Source organism: Brassica rapa, chromosome A04 (assembly GCF_000309985.2).
Source record: "Brassica rapa cultivar Chiifu-401-42 chromosome A04, CAAS_Brap_v3.01, whole genome shotgun sequence".
Classification (NCBI taxonomy): domain Eukaryota; kingdom Viridiplantae; phylum Streptophyta; class Magnoliopsida; order Brassicales; family Brassicaceae; genus Brassica; species Brassica rapa.
The window spans coordinates 8,953,308-8,974,932 of NC_024798.2; the positions used below are offsets into that span (position 1 = coordinate 8,953,308).

General features: G+C 41.0%; 2 protein-coding genes across 6 annotated transcripts; one reads left to right on the forward strand and one right to left on the reverse strand.

Annotated features, from left to right (window-relative positions):
• Positions 1-9,776: 9,776 nt before the first annotated feature.
• LOC103863807 (alkane hydroxylase MAH1-like) lies at positions 9,777-17,332 on the reverse strand. Of its 5 annotated transcripts, none has more exons than XM_033289675.1 (3): positions 17,175-17,332; positions 16,479-16,622; positions 9,777-16,081 (listed from the first exon to the last, which is right to left on the reverse strand). In XM_033289675.1, the coding sequence occupies exon 3, from the start codon at positions 14,579-14,581 to the stop codon at positions 12,998-13,000; it is 1,584 nt and encodes a 527-aa protein (XP_033145566.1). In that variant the 5' UTR covers positions 14,582-16,081; positions 16,479-16,622; positions 17,175-17,332; the 3' UTR covers positions 9,777-12,997. The 5 variants fall into 5 exon arrangements, with proteins under 5 accessions (XP_033145566.1, XP_033145567.1, XP_033145565.1 ...); XM_033289676.1 differs by having other exon boundaries at positions 9,777-16,201; XM_033289674.1 differs by having other exon boundaries at positions 9,777-16,313.
• Positions 17,333-17,422: 90 nt separating this feature from the next.
• On the forward strand, positions 17,423-21,157 carry LOC103863806 (kanadaptin). The gene is made up of 12 exons (XM_009141562.3): positions 17,423-17,961; positions 18,046-18,131; positions 18,220-18,299; positions 18,374-18,429; positions 18,510-18,558; positions 18,723-18,869; positions 18,946-19,041; positions 19,174-19,287; positions 19,395-19,525; positions 19,627-19,871; positions 19,955-20,746; positions 20,840-21,157. Exons 1-12 carry the CDS (start codon positions 17,609-17,611, stop codon positions 20,887-20,889), a joined length of 2,199 nt encoding a protein of 732 aa, XP_009139810.1. The 5' UTR covers positions 17,423-17,608; the 3' UTR covers positions 20,890-21,157.
• Positions 21,158-21,625: the final 468 nt, after the last annotated feature.

A 21,625-nucleotide genomic window follows, 5' to 3' on the forward strand; every position in this document is an offset into this window, starting at 1 on the left:
GTTTAGACTTAAAGTATTTCACTTTGTTCTATTTTCCATTGTTAACGAATTTCCTTACAATCGTTTTGGTGTAATTTTGTCTTGATTTGTTTTTGTCACAATGAATAAAACCCCACTATGGAACTTCATCTCTTTTACTGTTTTTTTTTTCTCGTGTTTGTGTGGTTACATAGAGAATCCGGACCTTCAAAGAAAGCGACGCTTTCTTCTATTGCAAATGTCGATTGTACTTTGGTTTCAATACCTCTTCAATAAAATTTATTTTGGTCATTTAAACTCTTGGAAACTATTTTGTAATAATTGTTTTTTATATATATCATATTTCTCTAAAATAAACTCAATCCCTATCCACACACTATTAAAAAACATCGATAGACCCGCATCCACTCTTAGCAGCGGGTCAAACAGGATGAGTGCTTCTGATTAAAATTCTCAGCTCTAGCTATCAGCCATATTTTGATAAATCAAAGTTAAGAGTGGACACAAATCTGAAATGGCTCAAGTGATGGGTAAATAATCTCTTACAAATACGTTTAATTTCTGAGGACCAAAGCCTGTTGAAATTACAATTGTACCATTAATGACTCTTTCCCTCCAGTCAGTGACATGATTTCTTCCACTATATTTCAATTTGACAATCAATCTCTCCTCAAATGTAACCCATAATTTTGAAGACATGATATCCACTATGGATTCAAAGCTATGGTCAGCCCAAACGTTTTGAAGGTCGTCAATGGGAAGCATATTAATCACATTATGGGTCTGAGCATATTCATTAATAAAAAAGGCCACAATGTTTTGGCACTTGTAGAAAAACCTCTGGGTTTTCCACTTTAATAGGACAATCTTTAGTTTTTTTTCCAAAGAAGCAAAACCTAACGGAGCTTTCTCCAATTGAAGAAAGAGCAACTGTCAACAGAAGAGGACCGACCACCGGCCACTAGAGCTCTGACGACCATTGTACCATCTCATCGAGCAGGATATCTCGTCGTGTTTCGATCTCTTTTTGTCATTTTCTTGAGTATTTTGCTCTTGTTCTTCTAGATCCATCCATTGATGAAGATAAGAAAATTCTAAACATTTATATTCTCTCTTGCCTATTTCTTCTTCTTCTAGATCTCTGATCTCAGATTTGGGTGGAAACCAATCCTTGTTCTTATCGATCTGGTTCACAGGGAGACACTTAAGGCATACACGCCGATGAAGGCATCACCAACTTACGTGGGGAAAGATGTCTCAGTTTATTTAGTGCTCAGCTCGAACATGAAGAGCATCCAAGCAATGAGATGACTAAGTGATAATAAAGTTCACCACCACTTAATATATTCATAAGCATTAAGTATTTTGTATAATTTCAAAATTAAATAATAAAAACAATGAAAGCTGGTAGAATACTTATATCAACATGGTAAAGGTCTTCTCAAGAGTCTCTCAGCTAATTAAAATGAAAGTATTTAAACAAAGGATTTTTAATGTCAAAACCCCTCACCCCCCCCCACTCACTTATCTTAGTGTAACAGCCCATCCGTCTACATTCACGTTAAAAGCTGTAACTTCTCGTTAAGTCTAAACTCAACGTTTGTTGGGGTCAAAATCGGTCACGACGGAATCAATGTCTGAAAGTCCGTAAAAATCAGCATAACCGTTTTTACGAAAAGTAATCTTCGTAAAGATATCTTTACGAACAGCCTTGCAGTAAAATATCGTCCAAATCTCAATCGAACCACTAAATACCGATTGTCCGAAGGCAACGGACATGTATCCAAATCGGCCGCGGACAAGCTCGAGTATGGAAATCAGACCGCGGACAAGCCAAGCTCGATCGATACGCGGCGACCAAGCATGCACACAGCTCGGTCGCTACGTAGCGACCGAGCATCCGTCTCGCTCGGTCGCTACGTAGCGACCGAGCGATCGTCCCGCTCGGTCGCTACGTAGCGACCGAGCTCGAGCCAAAGCTCGGTCGCTACGTAGCGACCGAGCGATCGTCCCGCTCGGTCGCTACGTAGCGATCGAGCTCGAGCCAAAGCTCGGTCGCTACGTAGCGACCGAGCGATCGTTCCGCTCGGTCGCTACGTAGCGACCGAGCTCGAGCCAAAGCTCGGTCGCTACGTAGCGACCGAGCGATCGTCCCGCTCGGTCGCTACGTAGCGACCGAGCGATCGTCCCGCTCGGTCGCTACGTAGCGACCGAGCTCGAGCCAAAGTTCGGTCGCTACGTAGCGACCGAGCGATCGTCCCGCTCGGTCGCTACGTAGCGACCGAGCTCGAGCCAAAGCTCGGTCGCTACGTAGCGACCGAGCGCTCGTCCCGCTCGGTCGCTACGAAGCGACCGGGCTCGAGCCAAAGTTCGGTTGCTGTGTAGCGATTGAACCTTTCCGAACGTCAATACGACACCAGTTCTTGCATTCTCGTCAAAACCTTCGAATGCTATCTCCCGAAGACCGTAGCAAGCTCAGTCCATGTTTCCCGCCATTCTAATTCATCGATCAAACTTCGCGGATTAGAAACCGCGGAAAACTCGTAGTAAACGTGTCGAGTCGGAAGACGGCCCAAAGGGACCTAAAACACGACTCGAGGCCCATCCTATGATTTTCCTAACCAAAAGCCCGTAAACCGCAGCCTGGTTTACGCTTGGTCCACAAGGAAGGATAAATGTCAAGTTTCCGCGGATAAATACGGAAGTTATGAAGATAATTGTGAAGATCGGGAAAAATGGAATATCTCCATTTTTATGCTATGACGGCTTAAGGGCAGAAGAGTAAAAGCGTAAACCGTCCTTGGAGCTAGTATATAAGGAGTCCTAGGCGAGGAGCAAGGAGAGAACTTTTTAGATTCGGAATTCTCTGCACTTAGAAACTTTAGGCTTATTCTCGACAAGTTCGGTTTCTATGACTGACACTCAATTACTAGACGAACTCGCCCAGGCAGTTCGATCCCTTGTCCAGCTCTATCAATTGAACTACGTTCGGCTTGATCGTCGAAAGGGGTACGTAGGCAGCCTTTAACAAGGTTCAGTCCGAAATCAATCAAAAACCTTTTCTTTATCCATTTCGTCTTTTGTTATCGAGCTGCGACTCAACTAGGTTTGAGCTATTAGGCCGCTAGAACTAAGTAACTCGCTGACAGCCTTTGCGGCCAAAGCTTTCATGATCTCTTGTAATGATCGCAACGCTCTTACGCGGAATCGAAATAAGATCAATTGTTTTCTCTAAACTCGTTTGTTATCTTTTCATAACTTCCGCATATATTTGGTCACTTGTCGTTGGCTCTCGCAGAGATCCGGGACCTCTGGGAAATTAGGGTTTTCCTAGTTTCCTTATTTAAACGGAAATCGACAGTGCGAATTTCGGTTCCCACAGTTTGGCGCTAGAAGGAGGGGGGGGTTACGGATTACTCTTACTCATGGCCACAAAACGCTTGATCGAAACGATGTTTGGATATATGAAAGACAAACTCGCAGCACTGACTGCTCCTATGGCCAACGCTTACGCAAACGCCGTAGTTTTCAACAAAATCGAAAACTTAGTCGCGACCTTCCGCCACAGGAAGAGCACTAAAACAAGCTCGCGATTTCTCCCTGTAAACAAGAAGGGAAACGATAAATCTTATCAAAACCCCGTAAAGAAATCTCGATGCGTAAGGGTTTTACCAAAACACGTTTTCCGAAAACATTTCGGAAGGATAAAACTTGTTCTCCCAAAAAAATCGCTGAAAAACCCCTACGTTAATCGCGGAAAAAGGAAACACAACAAAACGATTACACAGCTCGGTCGCTACGTAGCGACCGAGCACGCACACGCTGCTCGGTCGCTACATGTGCTCGGTCGCTACGTAGCGACCGAGCACACACGCTGCTCGGTCGCTACGTAGCGACCGAGCACACACGCTGCTCGGTCGCTACGTAGCGACCGAGCACAAACACTGCTCGGTCGCTACGTAGTGACCGAGCTCAAGCCAACTCTCCACTCGCTACATAGCGACCTGTAAGGCCTCAGAAAGGTCCTTCTTTCGGTTCTCTTTTGAATCCTCGTCGAAACACTTTTCGTTTCGTCTCAATCGGAGTTTCCGTTGAGATTTTACGACGAAAACAAGTAGGACTCTTCTCGGCTTGCTTCCACTCGCTACGTAGCGACATGTCAGACTGTCAGTCGCTACGTAGCGACCTGTAAGGCCTCAGAAAGGTCCTCCTTTGGGTTCTCTTTTGAATCCTCGTCGAAACGCTTTTTGTTTCGTCTCAATCGGAGTTTCCGTTGAGATTTTACGACGAAAACAAGTAGGACGCTTCTCGGCTTGCTTCCATTCGCTACGTAGCGACCTGTCAGACTGTCTGTCGCTACGTAGCGACCTGTAAGTCCTCAAAGGGTTCCTCCTTTGCGTTCTCCTTTGAATCCTCTTCGAAACGCTTTTCGTTTCGTCTCAATCGGAGTTTCCGTTGAGATTTTACGACGAAAACAAGTGGGACTCGTTTCGGCTTGCTTCCACTCGCTACGTAGCGACCTGTCAGACTGTCAGTCGCTACGTAGCAACCTGTAAGGCCTCAGAAAGGTCCTCCTTTGGGTTGTCTTTTGAATCCTCGTCGAAACGCTTTTCGTTTCGTCTCAATCGGAGTTTCCGTTTAGATTTTACGACGAAAACAAGTAGGACTTTTCTCGGCTTGCTTCCACTCGCTACGTAGCGACCTGTCAGACTGTCAGTCGCTACGTAGCGACCTGTAAGGCCTCAGAAAGGTCCTCCTTTGGGTTGTCTTTTGAATCCTCATTGAAACGCTTTTCGTTTCGTCTCAATCGGAGTTTCCGTTGAGATTTTACGACGAAAACAAGTAGGACGCTTCTCGGCTTGCTTCCATTCGCTACATAGCGACCTGTCAGACTGTCAGTCGCTACGTAGCGACCTGTAAGTCCTCAAAGGGTTCCTCCTTTGCGTTCTCCTTTGAATCCTCATCGAAACGCTTTTCGTTTCGTCTCAATCGGAGTTTCCGTTGAGATTTTACGACAAAAACAAGTAAACCTCATCTTAAACTCCTTGACTTGTTTCTGCTCACCCTACCTCCATCTTTGCGTTCACTTTCGGATCTCGATCGAAACGTCTATTTTTTCGCCTCGATTGAAGTTACCATTGAGACTTTACGATATTAAAAAAAAAAAAAAAAAAAAAAAACCGCAAAGACCTATTTTCTCGCATGGATTCAGATTAATCGTATAAAACGGCAATGGGGTTAACTTAACACCTTAGCCGCCTTAACTATACGATTACGTTGAACCTTTTTACAAAAATCGACGTCTTATCTAAGGAGAAGATAACAGTCAAGTTCGGAAGATAAATGTCAAGTTTCAAAGGATAAACACCAATATCGGAAATGGCAAACATACACGAGAATAGGAAACGGAAATGAGCACGCAAAACTGAGAAGGGACAAAACTGCATCTTCGAGAGAACTAAGGTATTTCCGACTTGAAATTTTTGAAATAAGACTTGGAATTTTCGTAGGAAATTACTTTGAGGCTGCCATAGAACTTTAGGGAACGTAAAACCTAGGCGGATAGTCTAGCGAACTAAGTTTTAAGCGATTTTTCCTGTCTCGATATATTGTTCCATAATTGTTCATCCAGATCTTGCAAACCGATCTAAACTCTCCGAAAGTCGAGAAACGATCGCCACGCATATCAAGCTCGCTTCCTAAAGAGAGAAAAAGTTAGTGACATGAACGTCGTCTTAAAACCGATTCGTTTCTGGCAATTTTCTCGGAACCGACATATCCCAAGTCGTCAACGTGGAAACAACCAAATCACAGTCCAAGCGTCGTCTATAAATCGTCCCGAATTATCGATCATTCCAAACATCAGAAGAGAAAATGTACACAACCCTTCAAAGTATCGGTTCAACCATTTTTCTTTGGTAAAAAAAAAAGGGGGGAGTAGGTACGTATACTATACTCGTATACTTCCAAACTTCAAAAAACTTCTGCAAATCGTCAAGAATAGGCAAACGACAATCTTAATATTCGTCTAAACGCTAGCAACATATCCAGACGATCATGAACATAATCTCAAAAACTATACATCATTTCTTGTCGCAATCATGCGTACAGAAAACTTGTACCAATATCAAACTGAAACTCGTCGATTAGCCAAAGTATTGAAGCCTTTTCCGGCTTCAATAAGCCAGTTTCGTTTTAAAAATTTTATGAGAAATCTTCAATCACCAAAGCATTTCTTTCAGTTTCCGTTGTACCAAGTAAGTCACGGAAAAGCATCGAAAACATTTGCGACGAAGAAGACTCGAGAATAGATGTAGCATCATGCACATTAAAAGGAGCACTTTCCTCCCGATGGTTAGCTAGATCCACCTCTGGATGACCAATTCGTTCAAGAAACGAATGTGTCATGAGAATCCTCTCGAAAAACCTATGAAAAACATTCTGCGACTAGATCGTATTGAAATAAACTTCGGTAACACTCCATGAGTAACTCCAAGCAACTTTCACCTAAGATCAAAATCACGGCGGGAACGTTTCTCGTAAAACCCGTAGAAACAATGCTACTTTGACATATGTATACATATCACTGATTTACGACCTTCGTAAAATCGGTTATATGATATGATAAATTATCGTATAGCCCATAGTCGGAAATCATATGATAAATTCTTCGTAACGAAACTAAGTCCTAACAACCAAACGGTTAACGGAAAATCTAAACTTTTCGAAAATTGACCAAGTTCAATACGCTCCACAATTCACTTTAAGCCCGCAACGTTTTAACCATAATACGCAGCATGTAAGGAAAAATTCGTAACAAAGCTTCTAGAGCTATACGAAACATCCTAAAAAATGGACGAAATACATCTCGGAAGGCCAACACTTCACAAAGCATTATGAAGGAAAACGCTTGTTCCCATGGACAAATTTACACGACACCTCAGTCATAATTCCTCGATCGCAAATAAAGCTATTAGCATCCGAGCAGGAACAACAATTTTTGGCTGCGAACATTCATAGTCAAACCAGAACGTTTCTCAAACACAGGGCTAATACTAAACCCTCACAACATCGCGAAATATCTTCAAAGCCCGCGAACATTTCAAGCACGAAACGTGGCATACGAAAGAATAACAAATCTTCAGCATCGCGAGACGTCGCGGACGCCTGAAGATTAGTTCTTCGACGAAATTTCCTTCCTCGATAAATACACCTTCATGGAAGACTAGACAGTCATACGCACTAACATCTTCTCAAAACATATTTTTCGCGAAGACTCAAAATAGTAATTTTTACCATTAAGTTTGTTGCTGATCACAACAAACTCTTAAACGTCCTAAACAGACTTAGCCATCTCGTAGAAGATGACTCTCTTACATCCGACACAAGGATAATAGCGCTATAAAAGAAATTCGAAATTTTGGTCTAGCACTTCCGGTTTCCGGAGAGATGCTCGATTCGTATCAAACAAGTCGTATAAGCCGAGAACCTATCGCGGACTTTAAATCGATACGAATCAGGAAGAAATCGCAACAGGAAAAACGATAGCTGGCCAGTCACCGCACAATCCTTAAACCGAAAGTAAACCTAGGTCTTGCCATAAACCCAGCGCACTGGTTTCTAACATCTCTAGGCATAGTATCAAACACCCTGATACGAGATCCCAAAATTTGTCTCTTTGCCAATATTCGAACGTCTTCAGAAAAATCCCGCAAGTTTACACACTGCGGAAAACTCTCGAAACAGATTATGGATATGGCAATTCACACAGAGTTAGATTACGAGACGACAACTCGTAGTCTTCCCTCTACACCCATACAAAACGCCATCGGCAGCAACACGCCTTATAACCGCTACATAAAAACTAGACCATAAAGGTCCTACTGGAAAACTAGTCATAAGAACCTTAACTCCAAGATGAACTACGAAAGGCTTGATCCCTTCGACAAGGGTACGTAGGCAGCCGTCATAAGGCGCAGCCCCAATCTTATCGCGTTTTCTACTTTTAGGAGAGCGAGAAGATCACTTACCACAGACCTTTTCAACCATTAATTCCGCCTAACTCACCTAACTTGCCTAAAGCCACTCGCTAGAACCTCACGCTAGAAGCTCATGATTCTAACGAGCTGGGGGGCTAACTGTTGGGGTCAAAATCGGTCACGACGGAATCAGTGTCTGAAAATCCGTAAAAATCAGCATACCGTTTTTACGAAAAGTAATCTTCGTAAAGATATCTTTACGAACAGCCTTGCAGTAAAATATCGTCCAAATCTCAATCGAACCACTAAATACCGATTGTCCGAAGGCAACGGACATGTATCCAAATCGGCCGCGGACAAGCTCGAGTATGGAAATCAGACCGCGGACAAGCCAAGCTCGATCGATACGCGGCGACCAAGCATGCACACAGCTCGGTCGCTACGTAGTGACCGAGCATCCGTCTTGCTCGGTCGCTACGTAGCGACCGAGCATTCGTCTCGCTCGGTCGCTACGTAGCGACCGAGCGATCGTCCCGCTCGGTCGCTACGTAGCGACCGAGCGATCGTCCCGCTCGGTCGCTACGTAGCGACCGAGCTCAGCCAAGCTCGATCGATACGTGGCGACCAAGCATGCACACAGCTCGGTCGCTACGTAGTGACCGAGCATCCGTCTTGCTCGGTCGCTACGTAGCGACCGAGCGATCGTCCCGCTCGGTCGCTACGTAGCGACCGAGCTCGAGCCAAAGTTCGGTCGCTACGTAGCGATCGAGCGATCGTCCCGCTCGGTCGCTACGTAGCGATCGAGCGATCGTCCCGCTCGGTCGCTACGTAGCGATCGAGCGATCGTCCCGCTCGGTCGCTACGTAGCGACCGAGCTCTAGCCAAAGCTCGGTCGCTACGTAGCGACCGAGCGCTCGTCCCGCTCGGTCGCTACGAAGCGACCGGCCTCGAACCAAAGTTCGGTCGCTGTGTAGCGATTGAACCTTTCCGAACGTCAATACGACACCAGTTCTTGCATTCTCGTCAAAACCTTCGAATGCTATCTCCCGAAGACCGTAGCAAGCTCAGTCCATGTTTCCCGCCATTCTAATTCATCGATCAAACTTCGCGGATTAGAAACCGCGGAAAACTCGTAGTAAACGTGTCGAGTCGGAAGACAGCCCAAAGGGACCTAAAACACGACTCGAGGCCCATCCTATGATTTTCCTAACCAAAAGCCCGTAAACCGCAGCCTGGTTTACGCTTGGTCCACAAGGAAGGATAAATGTCAAGTTTCCGCGGATAAATACGGAAGTTTTGAAGATAATTGTGAAGATCGGGAAAAATGGAATATCTCCATTTTTATGCTATGACGGCTTAAGGGCAGAAGAGTAAAAGCGTAAACCGACCTTGGAGCTAGTATATAAGGAGTCCTAGGCGAGGAGCAAGGAGAGAACTTTTTAGATTCGGAATTCTCTGCACTTAGAAACTTTAGGCTTATTCTCGACAAGTTCGGTTTCTATGACTGGCACTCAATTACTAGACGAACTCGCCCAGGCAGTTCGATCTCTTGTCCAGCTCTATCAATTGAACTATGTTCGGCTTGATCCTCGAAAGGGGTACGTAGGCAGCCTTTAACAAGGTTCAGTCCGAAATCAATCAAAAACCTTTTCTTTATCTATTTCGTCTTTCGTTATCGAGCTGCGACTCAACTAGGTTTGAGCTATTAGGCCGCTAGAACTAAGTAACTCGCTGACAGCCTTTGCGGCCAAAGCTTTCATGATCTCTTGTAATGATCGCAACGCTCTTACGCGGAATCGAAATAAGATCAATTGTTTTCTCTAAACTCGTTTGTTATCTTTTCATAACTTCCGCATATATTTGGTCACTTGTCGTTGGCTCTCGCAGAGATCCGGGACCTCTGGGAAATTAGGGTTTTCCTAGTTTCCTTATTTAAACGGAAATCGACAGTGCGAATTTCGGTTCCACAACGTTTTATTTATGACCAAAAACATCACGGCATTCGTATCTCTTTTTCATCTCCAAAATCTCCAAATCAAAAAAATTAGGGCTCTTGTAGGTTTTCTCCAATCTTCTTCATTCAAGTAAGTAGAGTAGCTGTTAGGTTTTGCAGATTCACCAGATGATATCTAAGTTTGTCCACCAAAAGAACGAGATTGTGACTTCACCGCTTTGGAAACAGTCGGATGATGCTGGGACCTATGTAATGATATCTGATATATATAAAAGAAGTGGGAAAAGGGAGGAAGCTGCAGAGATGAGGATGAAGATGAAGAAGAGAGGGTTAAAGAAACCTCCTGGTTGCAGTTGGATTCCGTTCGGGTTTCAGACGCATGCTTTTGTAGTTGGAGACTTGTCTCATCCTTAGTTTGAAGCTCTTAATTGGGTTGTAACAGATCTTAGCAACAAAATGAGGAAGAAAAAGAACATGACTTCAGATGTTGAAGAAGATGAGTTCTTACTTCTGGTCAACATAATCATCCCTGTAAAAGTCAGTTTCATTGTCACTCTTCTGTTCCTCTTCCTCTTCGTCACCTCCAATGAGAACATCATCGAGATAAGGATCATCAGCTCTTACATGAAAAAAAATTATGTTTTCCAGTTCGCTTGAGGCGTTCACCATCTCCACCACATCTGTATCAGAACATACATCCTTCTTCTGATCTACTACTCCATAAGGGAAATAAGAGAACTTATTCATGTTCTCTGGAAAACCACCACTCGCAATCATACTTTCAAGCATCTTGAGAGTTGGTTCCTCAAAATCAATCCTACAACATTTTTTTTCACCACCATTGTATGTTTTATCTGCTGTCCAGTATCCTCCAACATGTAAACGAATATGAATTCTCCTGTTTACAAATAAAATTTTCAAACCCATCAAACTCATAATGAAACCAATGAAACCAGAAGGGATCAGTGAAAAAGTATGTTACCTGTTCATCCTTAAAGCTCCAATCGCAGAAAACTTTTTAACCCTCTTGCTTCAGTTTGTATCAGGCTTCCTTCATTGTCCCTTTTTGATTTTGACACAGAACAAACGAAACACAAAACGACTCTCTCAGCCTGTGTTGTATTAACCCTCTTTCAATTCTCCAATTGAAATTCAAAAACTCCAGAATGTGAAAAACGTAAGAGTCGTCCTCTCTTTCTACGTTGAATCAATAATTTGGGGGGGGGGGGGGGGGTTTATACCCGAATGAAACATAATTGAGGGGTTTTGACATTAAAAATCCTTAAATAAATGAAAATGAAACTAATCACAGCATGACAACTAAGCATAAGGGTCTTTCACATTTTTTTATTGCAACTCACAAATTATTTTTAGTCTCTCTTTGAGAGACTATATCTGCTCTCTCTCCTCATTTCTTCTATTTTTTAAAATTCTTTTTATTTTTATTGGGAAAAGCTTTGGTGAGAGACCCAGGTTGTGGATGCTCTTGGGAAGTAAGGAAAAGATAAGCATAAAAAAGAGTAGAGAGTAAGGAAAAAATCTTAAAACATTAGATTGTTTGATCTCCACCATTCATTGAGGAGATTCCCATGTATAGAAAGGGGGTGAGAGCCTCATTTGTAACATATCCAAGAACTTAATAAGAGTACACTTCTATAAAGCCCTTTTCTCTAAATGTTTCTAAGAGCAAATTTGAATCAGTTAAATGCGGATTTAGAAATTCAAAGAGGTAGAAACATGTAGTAGTGGCCCTGGATAGAAGCCAAGGAAGCAGTAACTTCCGGCCCTTGTAAAATATTTATTTTTCAGCCAAATTTTTTCAATATTTCTAGTAGTTCTGCTGGTTATAAGCATGTGGTGTTCATACTAGAGGTCTTGTCTTTGAAACTTCTTACCATCATTTAGATCCAATTATTTTTTTTACAGGCCCTCAAGTTTTTGTGTGCTTCCAGCCCAATTTTTTGGACTTTCTCATAGTTGGGCCTAGAAACATGCTAAGGCCGTTCTGAGTCGAAAAAGAGTCAATCTATGACACATAGGGGTGGGCAAAAAACCCAAACCAAACCAAACCGAACCAACCAAACCGAAGTTAAACCGAACCAAACCAAACCGTGTTTTTTATGTAACCCAATTGGTTCATGTTTTACTCAACCCGAACGGTTTGGTTTGGTTTGGGTTTAAACCGAACCAAACCGAACCAAACCGATAATCCAATATATATATAGTAAAAATATTTATGATATATATATATGTATTAACATATTGTAAATTTTAGCTAAAGTTTCGTTTTTCATTTTTTCATAACTTCTATATCTTAAAAAAAAAATTATAAATACGATTCAAATAATACTATTATATATAAAATCATGTAGCATAAGTTTTTATGTTCTCACTCTATCGTTTATGAGTTGATTATTTTTTAATAAAAGTAAAAAACTAATGCCTTCATATTTTATAACCAACCCAAACTACACCGAACCAAACTAGACCATAATAATGTAAACCGAACTAAATCTAAACCAAACCGAACTGAACCGAACCGAATTAAACCCAAACCGAACCCAAACCAAAGCTACTTTGGTTTTAATTGGTTTGAGTTTTATAAAACCCAAATTACCCAAACCAAACCGAACCCAAACCGAACCCGAAACTAAACCGAAATGCCCACCCCTAATGACACAAAGCTTACATTTAGACTTTAACAATAAAAATATATAACGTGCAGTTATTTTTTTTATAATCTCTCAAGTTTTTGTGGGCTTCCAGCCCAATTTTTTTGAAATTTCTCAGGGTCAGACCTTGAAACATGCTAAGGCCGCATGTTCCGACTTGAAAAAGAGTCAATCCATGACACAAAGCTTACATTTAGATTTTAAAAATAAAAAAATGTAACGTGCATCTGCATGGAGTATTTATAAGGTAAGGAATTACATTTCAGGAATTATATAATAAAAAGGAAATACATTACATAAAATCACAAATACCAAGCCTCCAAAAACCAGGGGGCAGGTACATGACATTACATATTTACCTTATTTTTTATAATACACAAGATAGATTTTGGAGCAACTATAAGATTATTATTTCAAGCTGAACATTTCTTAGTAAGTGTGACTCGAAGACCATGATTCATCTGAAGAACAAGTCTAGGCTTTGGCTCAATCTTCTGTCCTTCGATGAGCTTAACATCATAGTTTTGTAATATCTCTACAATTATGGCCTTCATTGCAGTCAAAGCTAAATGCTTACCAGGACAAGTTCTTGGGCCACAGTTAAACGCTAAGAACTTGAAGGACGGCTCATGTCTCAACCCTCCTGTCTCTGAAATCCATCTCTCCGGCTTGAATTCCAATGCGTCATCTCCCCATACGGATCTCATCCTCCCTAACACATAGATAGGGATGATAATGATAGAGTTTGCATCGACTTTGTGCCCACTTGGAAGTACATCTGATTTTATAGGAGATTTGCGCTGGAACGGAACTGGTGGATAGAGCCTCATTGCTTCACACAACGCCCCATGTAGATACACCAACTTGTTCAGACAAGCTTTGCGATCGATATCCGACCATGGCCTCTCTTGACTACTTGTGGATTTTGGTAGATTTGTGTTGATCTCTTGGTGAATCTTGGCTTCCACGTAAGGGTGTTTTAGAAGGAGCCCAAAAAACCAAGTGAGAGCAGTGGAAATGGTATCCCTCCCTGCGGCAATGAAAGTTAAAATGGTGTCTCTAAGGAACTTATCATCGTTTGGTTTCAAGAGCTCATACTTGCTTGTATCTAGCTTTATGTGAGATGTCAAAAGATCTTCACTTTCTCCATTTGAATGATCATGATCATGATCAAATCCTTGTGATCTTATCTCTTCTCTCTTTGCAGATATATATTTCGCGCAGATTCGATCAAAAGTGGCACCCGCTTCTATCAACGTCTTCTCTTGTCCCAATTCCATCCGGTTTTGCAACTTCCGTAAGAATTTCGGCATGATATGCCTAATCAAAATGGCATCCCCGGCATTGTCGAAGGCTTTTGCAAACTCAACGTCTGGCATTTCAAAGGAGAGAGATTGAGGATCAGACCCGGTGATTGTAACCAGGGCTGTATCGAACGTGAATCTCCGGAACACATCCTGCAAGTCCACGATTGTCCCTTCCTCTGAATAGCGATTGAAAAGAGGAAGAAGCACGTCCTTGAGTTTACTTGTAGTGATACTCATTGAAAAGTTTTGAAAATCTTGATGACTGAGCATGGCCTGAATGGACATTCTTTGATTCTTCCATAGCTCTGAGTCGGTGTTGAAAATCGCGTCTCCGAAAACATCAAATATCTCGTTGAAATCCGATCCTTTGATGTAATTGGAGAAATTTGAGCTAAATATATGATGTATATTTGCTGGATCAACGGTGATCAACGCATCCATTCTAGTGAACCATGGACCCTTGAATAGAAATGTCAAATTCTTCTTCTCGATGAACCAGATGATATCATCGATCCCATTGTGCCACACGAACAAAGCTGGAAGCATCCCAAGAACAGGCCAGTTCCAAGCGTAGCTTTGAAGGGTCTTCTTGATAAGCAAGTAACCAAAATTTTTCTTGATGAAGAAGTAATAGAAGATGACAAAGCAAAAAAGAGATATGGATGCTTCAAATAAGTCGATAGAAGCCATTAGGGAATTTTTTTTTTTTTTAAGGAAGTTTGATAGTGGATAGATAAGAAGGAATTGAATTATATAGATACATGGACAAGGCTACTGTTTGACTACGTTTAATTTTTTGTAAAGGATTCGAAATGTTTTAGAGATATCTGAAAAACAACGTGAATATTAACCAAATAAATCTTAGAGAATACGATAAAAATTGATCCGTGATGATTGGGACTTGACAGTGCAACGTTGCTTAATAAAGCTTTCTTGAATTATACACATGATATATAATACAATAAGTCGAAGTGCCGGTTTCCACTACATCTATATGACTAGAGGTTTTACCTTCTAATTCACGGTGAAGATATTTCTGGAAACAGCGTGTCTGTATTTAAATAATCATGTGGATCATTTGAACTAACATTAATCATCGTATTATCGCAAAAAGGAGCTGAATTGTCGAGTGATCTAACCTACATGCACACTTCACGTTAATAGCATCCGGCGCAAGGAAATTCAAGTGTTGAATAAGTTACTTAAATGAGTGTTTCTGGATGATAAATCAATTACTTGGACGAAGAGTTTTCTTGCTAAGAAAGTAATACCAGGGGTTGATGATGTTTTGATGAGGAGCTAGCTAAACTGAGCTGTTTTCTAGTTGCTTTGTTGAAAATATAGCATTACTACTGTTGAATCTTAGTTTCGTCGGTTCTTATAAGAAGAACAAACTTTATTGTAGATTATTTTAAAAACATTTTTATTGATCAACAAAAGAGATTACAACGGTGTTTGAACAATATTTAGAGAGGATGAGTGAAAACATTCAGCCAGAGTAAGTAAAACAACACTTTCAATCGATGAGAGTAAAGTTAAACAGAGGAAACCCCTAACTCGTCGTCAGCCTGTATGAGTGTGTATGTTTATATATGTTTCCTAATGCCTCGCCTCCTCTGTTTATACCCATGCCTCTTCTCCTGTTTGTCCCAAAATTGACTTGAACTAATAAAATGTACTGAGTCTTTTGGCCGAGCTCTTGAGCCTATCTTAATGGGTCGAGTCCTTGTGTTCAGCATGCTTTATCTAGGAGTGCAATCCCTTTCTAAGAGTAAGTTTCCCAAATTTACTTATGAGAGAAAAAGTGGATCTCAGTGAATTTATAATAAGATAAATAGGTCATGAGAATGAAAATCGCGGCAATAAATTTTGAGAAATAGCCTTAGATAGTCTTATGCCAATTTTTTCTTCTTATTCTAGACTTCAAAGTTCAAAATCACAAAAATGTTTCATTTAATATGAGCATTTACCATTTTACCATTTTACCTTTTTCTTTTTCTAATTACATTTTTTTCTGAAAATTGAAATCATGAAATCGACGATGACAGCTTGCCTCATGTCCAGCGTCGATCATCTCGGCTGTCATTATCTCCGGTGTCGATCATCTCGTCTGTCATCATCCGGCGCCGATCATCTCCATCGCCATCATAACCACTTTAATCATCTCCGTAATCGAGCTAAGCGTGTTTGCTATTTGTGTGAAAAGTCAATTATGAAATTGTCTCTCAAACTAGTAGACTACGAGTCCCTCAACGGAGACGTGAATAAATGTCAGTATGCAATCAGATGTTCTCTCTTGATCAGATAAGCCTAACAAAGATATCAACATGCGTAAGCAGAACAAGACACCAAGAAAAAAGTTTTTCAAATTTGTTAACATCGGATTTTCGAAAAAACTTTCTTGAAACTACCCAAATCATTCCTGAAATTTAGAAAACACTACTCAGTTTCACAAGCACAAACAAACATGCGTAAACCAAACAACTAAAAATACCACATAGCTGGTTCTCGAAAATGGCATCTGGTATAACTCAACTTTATCTAGCAAACAACATAATCGAAAGTACCAAACAGTACCAAACATTACCTCAAAACCTTGTGTTCCCTAAAATAAGCAGCCTTTGATTTGAGCTCCAACAAGTTCCAAGCCCCTTTCCCTCGCTGGACAACAAACGCAACAGAGCTTTCTCTTTATCAGAACAACCTCTCGGGTAATGGTGTTTCTCTTCAGCTACAAACAGTACCAAACAGTTTAATGAGACACATTACACTTGCAAATAACGAGAACAAGAAAAAGCTATAATTTTTATGTATGTTCTTAACAAGAAAAAGATACAACTTTTAGAGGAACAAGAGAACTAATACATAGACACACACATGTTTGAAACGATATCATATCATGCAATCAGACTAAAAAAAATCCGAATCTAAGAGAAATAAATCATTGGTTAAAAAGAACTAGGAACATCAAAGATTCAAAATGGCTTAACAAAAAGCAATTTCACGAACTCATCTTCTTCGGTAAGCCAAATTCTGTAAATGAAGCTTAGTGAGATTCTTTCTTTGTAAATCTGATTATGTTTTCTCTGTTGGATTTGAACAACAAAACAAGCTCAAATCTAGTATCTGAAGAACAACAAATCGAAACCCCTAATTTTCAATTCAAATACACTAAGAAGAGAAAATTTTCAAATTTTCAATCAAACACTAAGAAGAGAAAATTTTCAAATTTTCAATCAAAACCCCTGATTTCGATTTTGAAGAGAAAACATTCAGAAGTTACATCTATAAATTTCTATTTTGATTGTAAAGACTGTGATGTGGTGGTTCGGCGTGATTTGTCTCCGGCATATCAATAGCGGAACTTCGGCGAGAGAAGACGAATCTTTTTTCCGTTTCTTTTTTATTTGTTTGGTATATTATTAACTGAAGGTATTAGAGTCTTTTGAACAATTAATGAATGCTATTTAAGTGATCTTCTATTTCAGAGTCTATTTTGGAGACCAAAACTCAAAAGTTTTTCCACAGTTTAGTGTGCCCCATAATTTTTTTCCTCGGCCAAAACGATGGTTTCCAGACCCCGGTTTGGTGTGGCACCACTATAATTTGGATCCGGTTCGCTCAATCCATATCTTAAACCAAACCGGGTACCGCCTCACTGATCTCTTTCTTCCAATATTCTGAATCGTCTCATCTACAATCTGCAAATCATCAGCGATGAATCCTCCTCCGCCGCGAAACCCAGCCCGTGATCCCGGGCCTGAACCGAACACTAAACCGGCTTCACAGAGCGAGGAATCCTCCGCCCCAACGGAAGTCTCGTCGATGAAACCTCCGCCTCCCAGAAACCCTAACCCAACTGATCTCGACGCAACGGACGTAACAAACCCCGATCTAACCGTAGATTCCAAGGAAGTTTCCGTCGTTGCAGACTCGGATAATCCACCCCGTGCTCGATCCGCGAAGCAGAGCCCCGTCCCGTACACTATTCCAGAGTGGAGCGGCCCTCCTAGCCATCGATTTCAGCTTGAAGTCCTCAAGGAAGGCGCAATCGTCGACCGTTTAGACGTGTAAGCTCCCTTGAACCTAGTTTTGATTTCGCCTGGTGCCGCCTTTTGTTGAATTGCAAATCGTTTTGATTCCAATCTTTGCAGGTATGAGAAAGGAGCTTACATGTTTGGACGTGACGTCCTCTGTGATTTTGCTCTTGAGCACCCATCGATTTCACGGTTTCATGCAGGTAATGATTAAACTTAGTATCCATGTCAGAGTGTTAAACCTTTCGATGGCGTTTTTTTTTTCATTCTGTTTTTGTGATGTGTTGCCAGTTATTCAGTACAAGAGAAGTGGTGTAGCTTATTTATTTGATCTTGGAAGCACTCATGGAACGTTAATTAACAAGAATAAGGTGTGGCTTTAATAAGTTTGTGGCTTTGACTTGCTCGTGGAATTGTTCTAACAATGTGTTTGTGGTTATTACAGGTTGACAAAAGGGTTTATGTGGACTTGCATGTTGGTGATGTTATTCGATTTGGCGGGTGAGTCTATCTTTCTGTGAATATTATGATGATTATCTTGTTGGTGTTTGATCTGAGATCGCTCTTTATTTCGTATGCAGTTCGACTCGGCTGTACATTTTCCAAGGACCTTCAGAGTTAATGCCACCAGTAAGACAAACATTCCACTTTACAGAGTTTAGTTATTTGCATATGTTCTTTCTTTTGGTTTTAAAATTCATCCCATTACTGCTATACAAGTAATTTCTGGAGAGACTGTTGCTTTTGCCTTCCTGTGATGTCCCTTTGATCTGCTTTTGGTATTGGTTTTTTAGGAGAGAGACTTGCAATTAATGAGAGAAGCAAAGCTGAGACGGGAGATGTCAGAACGGGAAGCTTCACTTCGGCGTGCAAGACAACAAGCATCCATGGCTGATGGTGTTTCATGGGGCATGGGGGAAGATGCTATTGAAGAAGAAGAGGTAATCATGGTTAACTCATATGTTACTATTTCTGAATGCTGACTGAGTTTGTGTTTAATACTGTTTGGATATGAAGGAGGATGTTGAAGAAATCACGTGGCAAACGTATACGGGAGAACTCACACCAAAACAAGAAAAAACTAAGGAGAAAGTACTGAAACGGTTGGAGAAGGTTAGTTTTTTTATTCCCAATGTTTTAAGTTTCAACTCATCGTCACTCATAAATAAAGTTAGAGATATTTTATTAATTGATAGACCACTCCCACTTTGCCTCATCTTTGTATGGAACTTTACTCATGTGCAGATTGGCCATATGAAGAAAGAAATAGCTGCTATTCGAGCTAAAGACATTTCTCAGGGTGGATTAACACAAGGACAACAAACACAGATCGCCAGGAATGACCAGAGAACAGCCGAGGTAACCTTTAGTGTTGTTTTTATGGAGTGGTAACTAGATCCTCATGAGAATCTTCGATTTCGGTTACATAATTCTTTGTTTGGCTCCCGTCCCTTTCAATATAATAGCTTCTCGAAGAGCTTGAGACCTTGGAGGAGACACTGAATGACAGCATCCGAGAAAGTTTGGGTGCAAAAACAGGGAGAAAACCAAACAGTAAGAAGAAAGGAACTGTAGAAGATGAGGAAGACTTCTCAAGGTACTTCAAGTGTTCAACCTCTGTATCTGCATCTTCATCTAAAAGTATTGCTTGTGTCTGTTGTGTTCTGATTCTCACAAGGGATACTGTGTTCTTTTCAGTGATGAAGATGACTTCTATGATCGGACCAAGAAGAAGAAACCATCAACACAGAAAGGCACCGAAAGCCAAACTGTGGAAACGGTTGACTCTCTTCTAGAAAAGCGAGACAAAGTTTTGAAAGAAATAGAAGAAAAGAATGAACAGCTTTTGGCAGAGAAGAATAAGATGGAGACAGAGACTGTCCCAGAGGTTGCTTCGGGAGACTCCCTTGATGCATACATGACCGGGCTGTCTTCAACACTTGGTAACTCTACAGTTCTATTTTATCCTTCTATTCAGGTATATTTTGTGGATGATTTAAAAAAGTTTTCCTTCTATTCTTGTCAGTGCAAGACAAAACTGCTCAGATCCAGCAAGAGTTGTCTACTCTTCAGTCAGAATTAGATAGGATATTGTATCTTCTAAAGGTTGCTGATCCAAGCGGAGAAGAGGTTAAGAAAAGGGAGTTGAAGTCACAAGAACCGGAAATTAAGAAATCGGAAATTCCTCCTGTAGAAAAGAAGAAGAACCTACCATTAAAACCAGCTGATACTGATGAGAATAGAGAGAAAGAGGTGGGCAAAGATGTAGAGGGCTCCAACAGTAAGCCTGAAGTTGAAACTACAGCAAGTGAAACAGCTGAAGATAAGAAGACCACTGTGTTTGTTCCAACAAAACCCCAATGGCTCGGTTCCTCTGCAAACAAAGACACAGCTGAAGAGAAGAAACCTGAGACTGTAGGTGATGCTGCTGCTGCTGCTACTGATAGTACAGATGATGGTGATGGGTTTGTTGACTACAAAGATAGAAAGACAATGATCGAAGGTGCAACAGGATTGATAATCAGAAAACGGAAGCAAGAAGACAAGAGCAAAGAAGAAGATGAAAAGTCAAAGGAAAAGGAAAAAGAAAAGCAAGCAGAGGTCATGGCACAAGACGCAGTTGCTCTCTTGTTGAAGCATTCTGTAGGGCATCGTATAAACGAAGAAGACGAAGGAGTCGGTAAAAAGGAAGAAAGTAAGCAAGGAGGTGGCCGTAGTAGAAAGAAAAAGAAGACGGATAAAAAAGTACTTGGTCCTGATAAACCAGAATATCTGGATGAAAGCACAGATTATGATTCATCATGGGTACCTCCCAAAGGTAAATCAGTACACTGATCAGTACACTGCATTTTGAATCGAATTCAGTTTTAGAAAATGGTGATAGCGCTGATGAGTGATTTGAAATTTGTAGGACAATCTGGTGATGGACGGACGTCTCTGAATGATCGTTTGGGATATTGATAGGCATTTTAGTCCCCAAGAGCAAACCATGGGATCAAGGAAAGGTCATAAGTGTGTAGCTTTAAACATGTCAAGTTTGCATTATTCATTTTGGTGAGATTTATTGGTCACATTCGCAGTGTTTCATGCTGTAAGTTGAAAGTGTGAAGTGCTTCTTTGGTGGCTTTCTTCCCTTAGTTAAATTAAGCTTCAACTAAAAGCATAGCCCTCTTCTCTACCAAAAGAAACAACATTCGATTTCAGTGCATAATGTGTTATTTGATTTCAAGCTGAATATTGATGATGTAAACTAGAGATGTTTTCCATAATAGAACACGGCAAGATATGAAAAAAAATCCAGGGATAAGCTAACATTAGCGCCTCTACACCCTCTAGGATTTTTGATGTAATGGTGGGAGGACTTGGAGTTCACATTCGGAAGTTAACAATTTTCAGCCAACCTGTTTCATGGAGAATGTTAGTATCAGAATCCAGGTATAGCATTGCAGCTTTACAAAGCTGACTCTAGCAATTTTCAGCTACCTGTTTCATGGAGAATGTTAGGGTAAGTCTAACACCTTGGGATTGATGAGTATGGTTTGGAAAGGTGTTTCTTTCTATAAGCTCTTGAGCCAAAATAGTACAAGGATATGCCATTTGGGTGTGATAAGAAATATTTTACACGACCAAATATGGCTCATCTTTCTTGATAATGTGAATAATCTTAAACAGTTCGATGCTGTGGCTCATGAGATGT

What these genes read in the sequence shown, in the direction of transcription:
- LOC103863807 (XM_033289675.1), bottom strand. Translation starts at nt 14,581, where the DNA reads ATGGCTTCTATCGACTTATTTGAAGCATCCATATCTCTTTTTTGCTTT.
- LOC103863806 (XM_009141562.3), top strand. Translation starts at nt 17,609, where the DNA reads ATGAATCCTCCTCCGCCGCGAAACCCAGCCCGTGATCCCGGGCCTGAA. An exon ending in CTTCAGAGTTAATGCCACCA is followed by an intron (nt 18,559 to 18,722) that starts GTAAGACAAACA and finishes TTGGTTTTTTAG; the next exon opens with GAGAGAGACTTGCAATTAAT. An exon ending in ATGCTATTGAAGAAGAAGAG is followed by an intron (nt 18,870 to 18,945) that starts GTAATCATGGTT and finishes TTGGATATGAAG; the next exon opens with GAGGATGTTGAAGAAATCAC.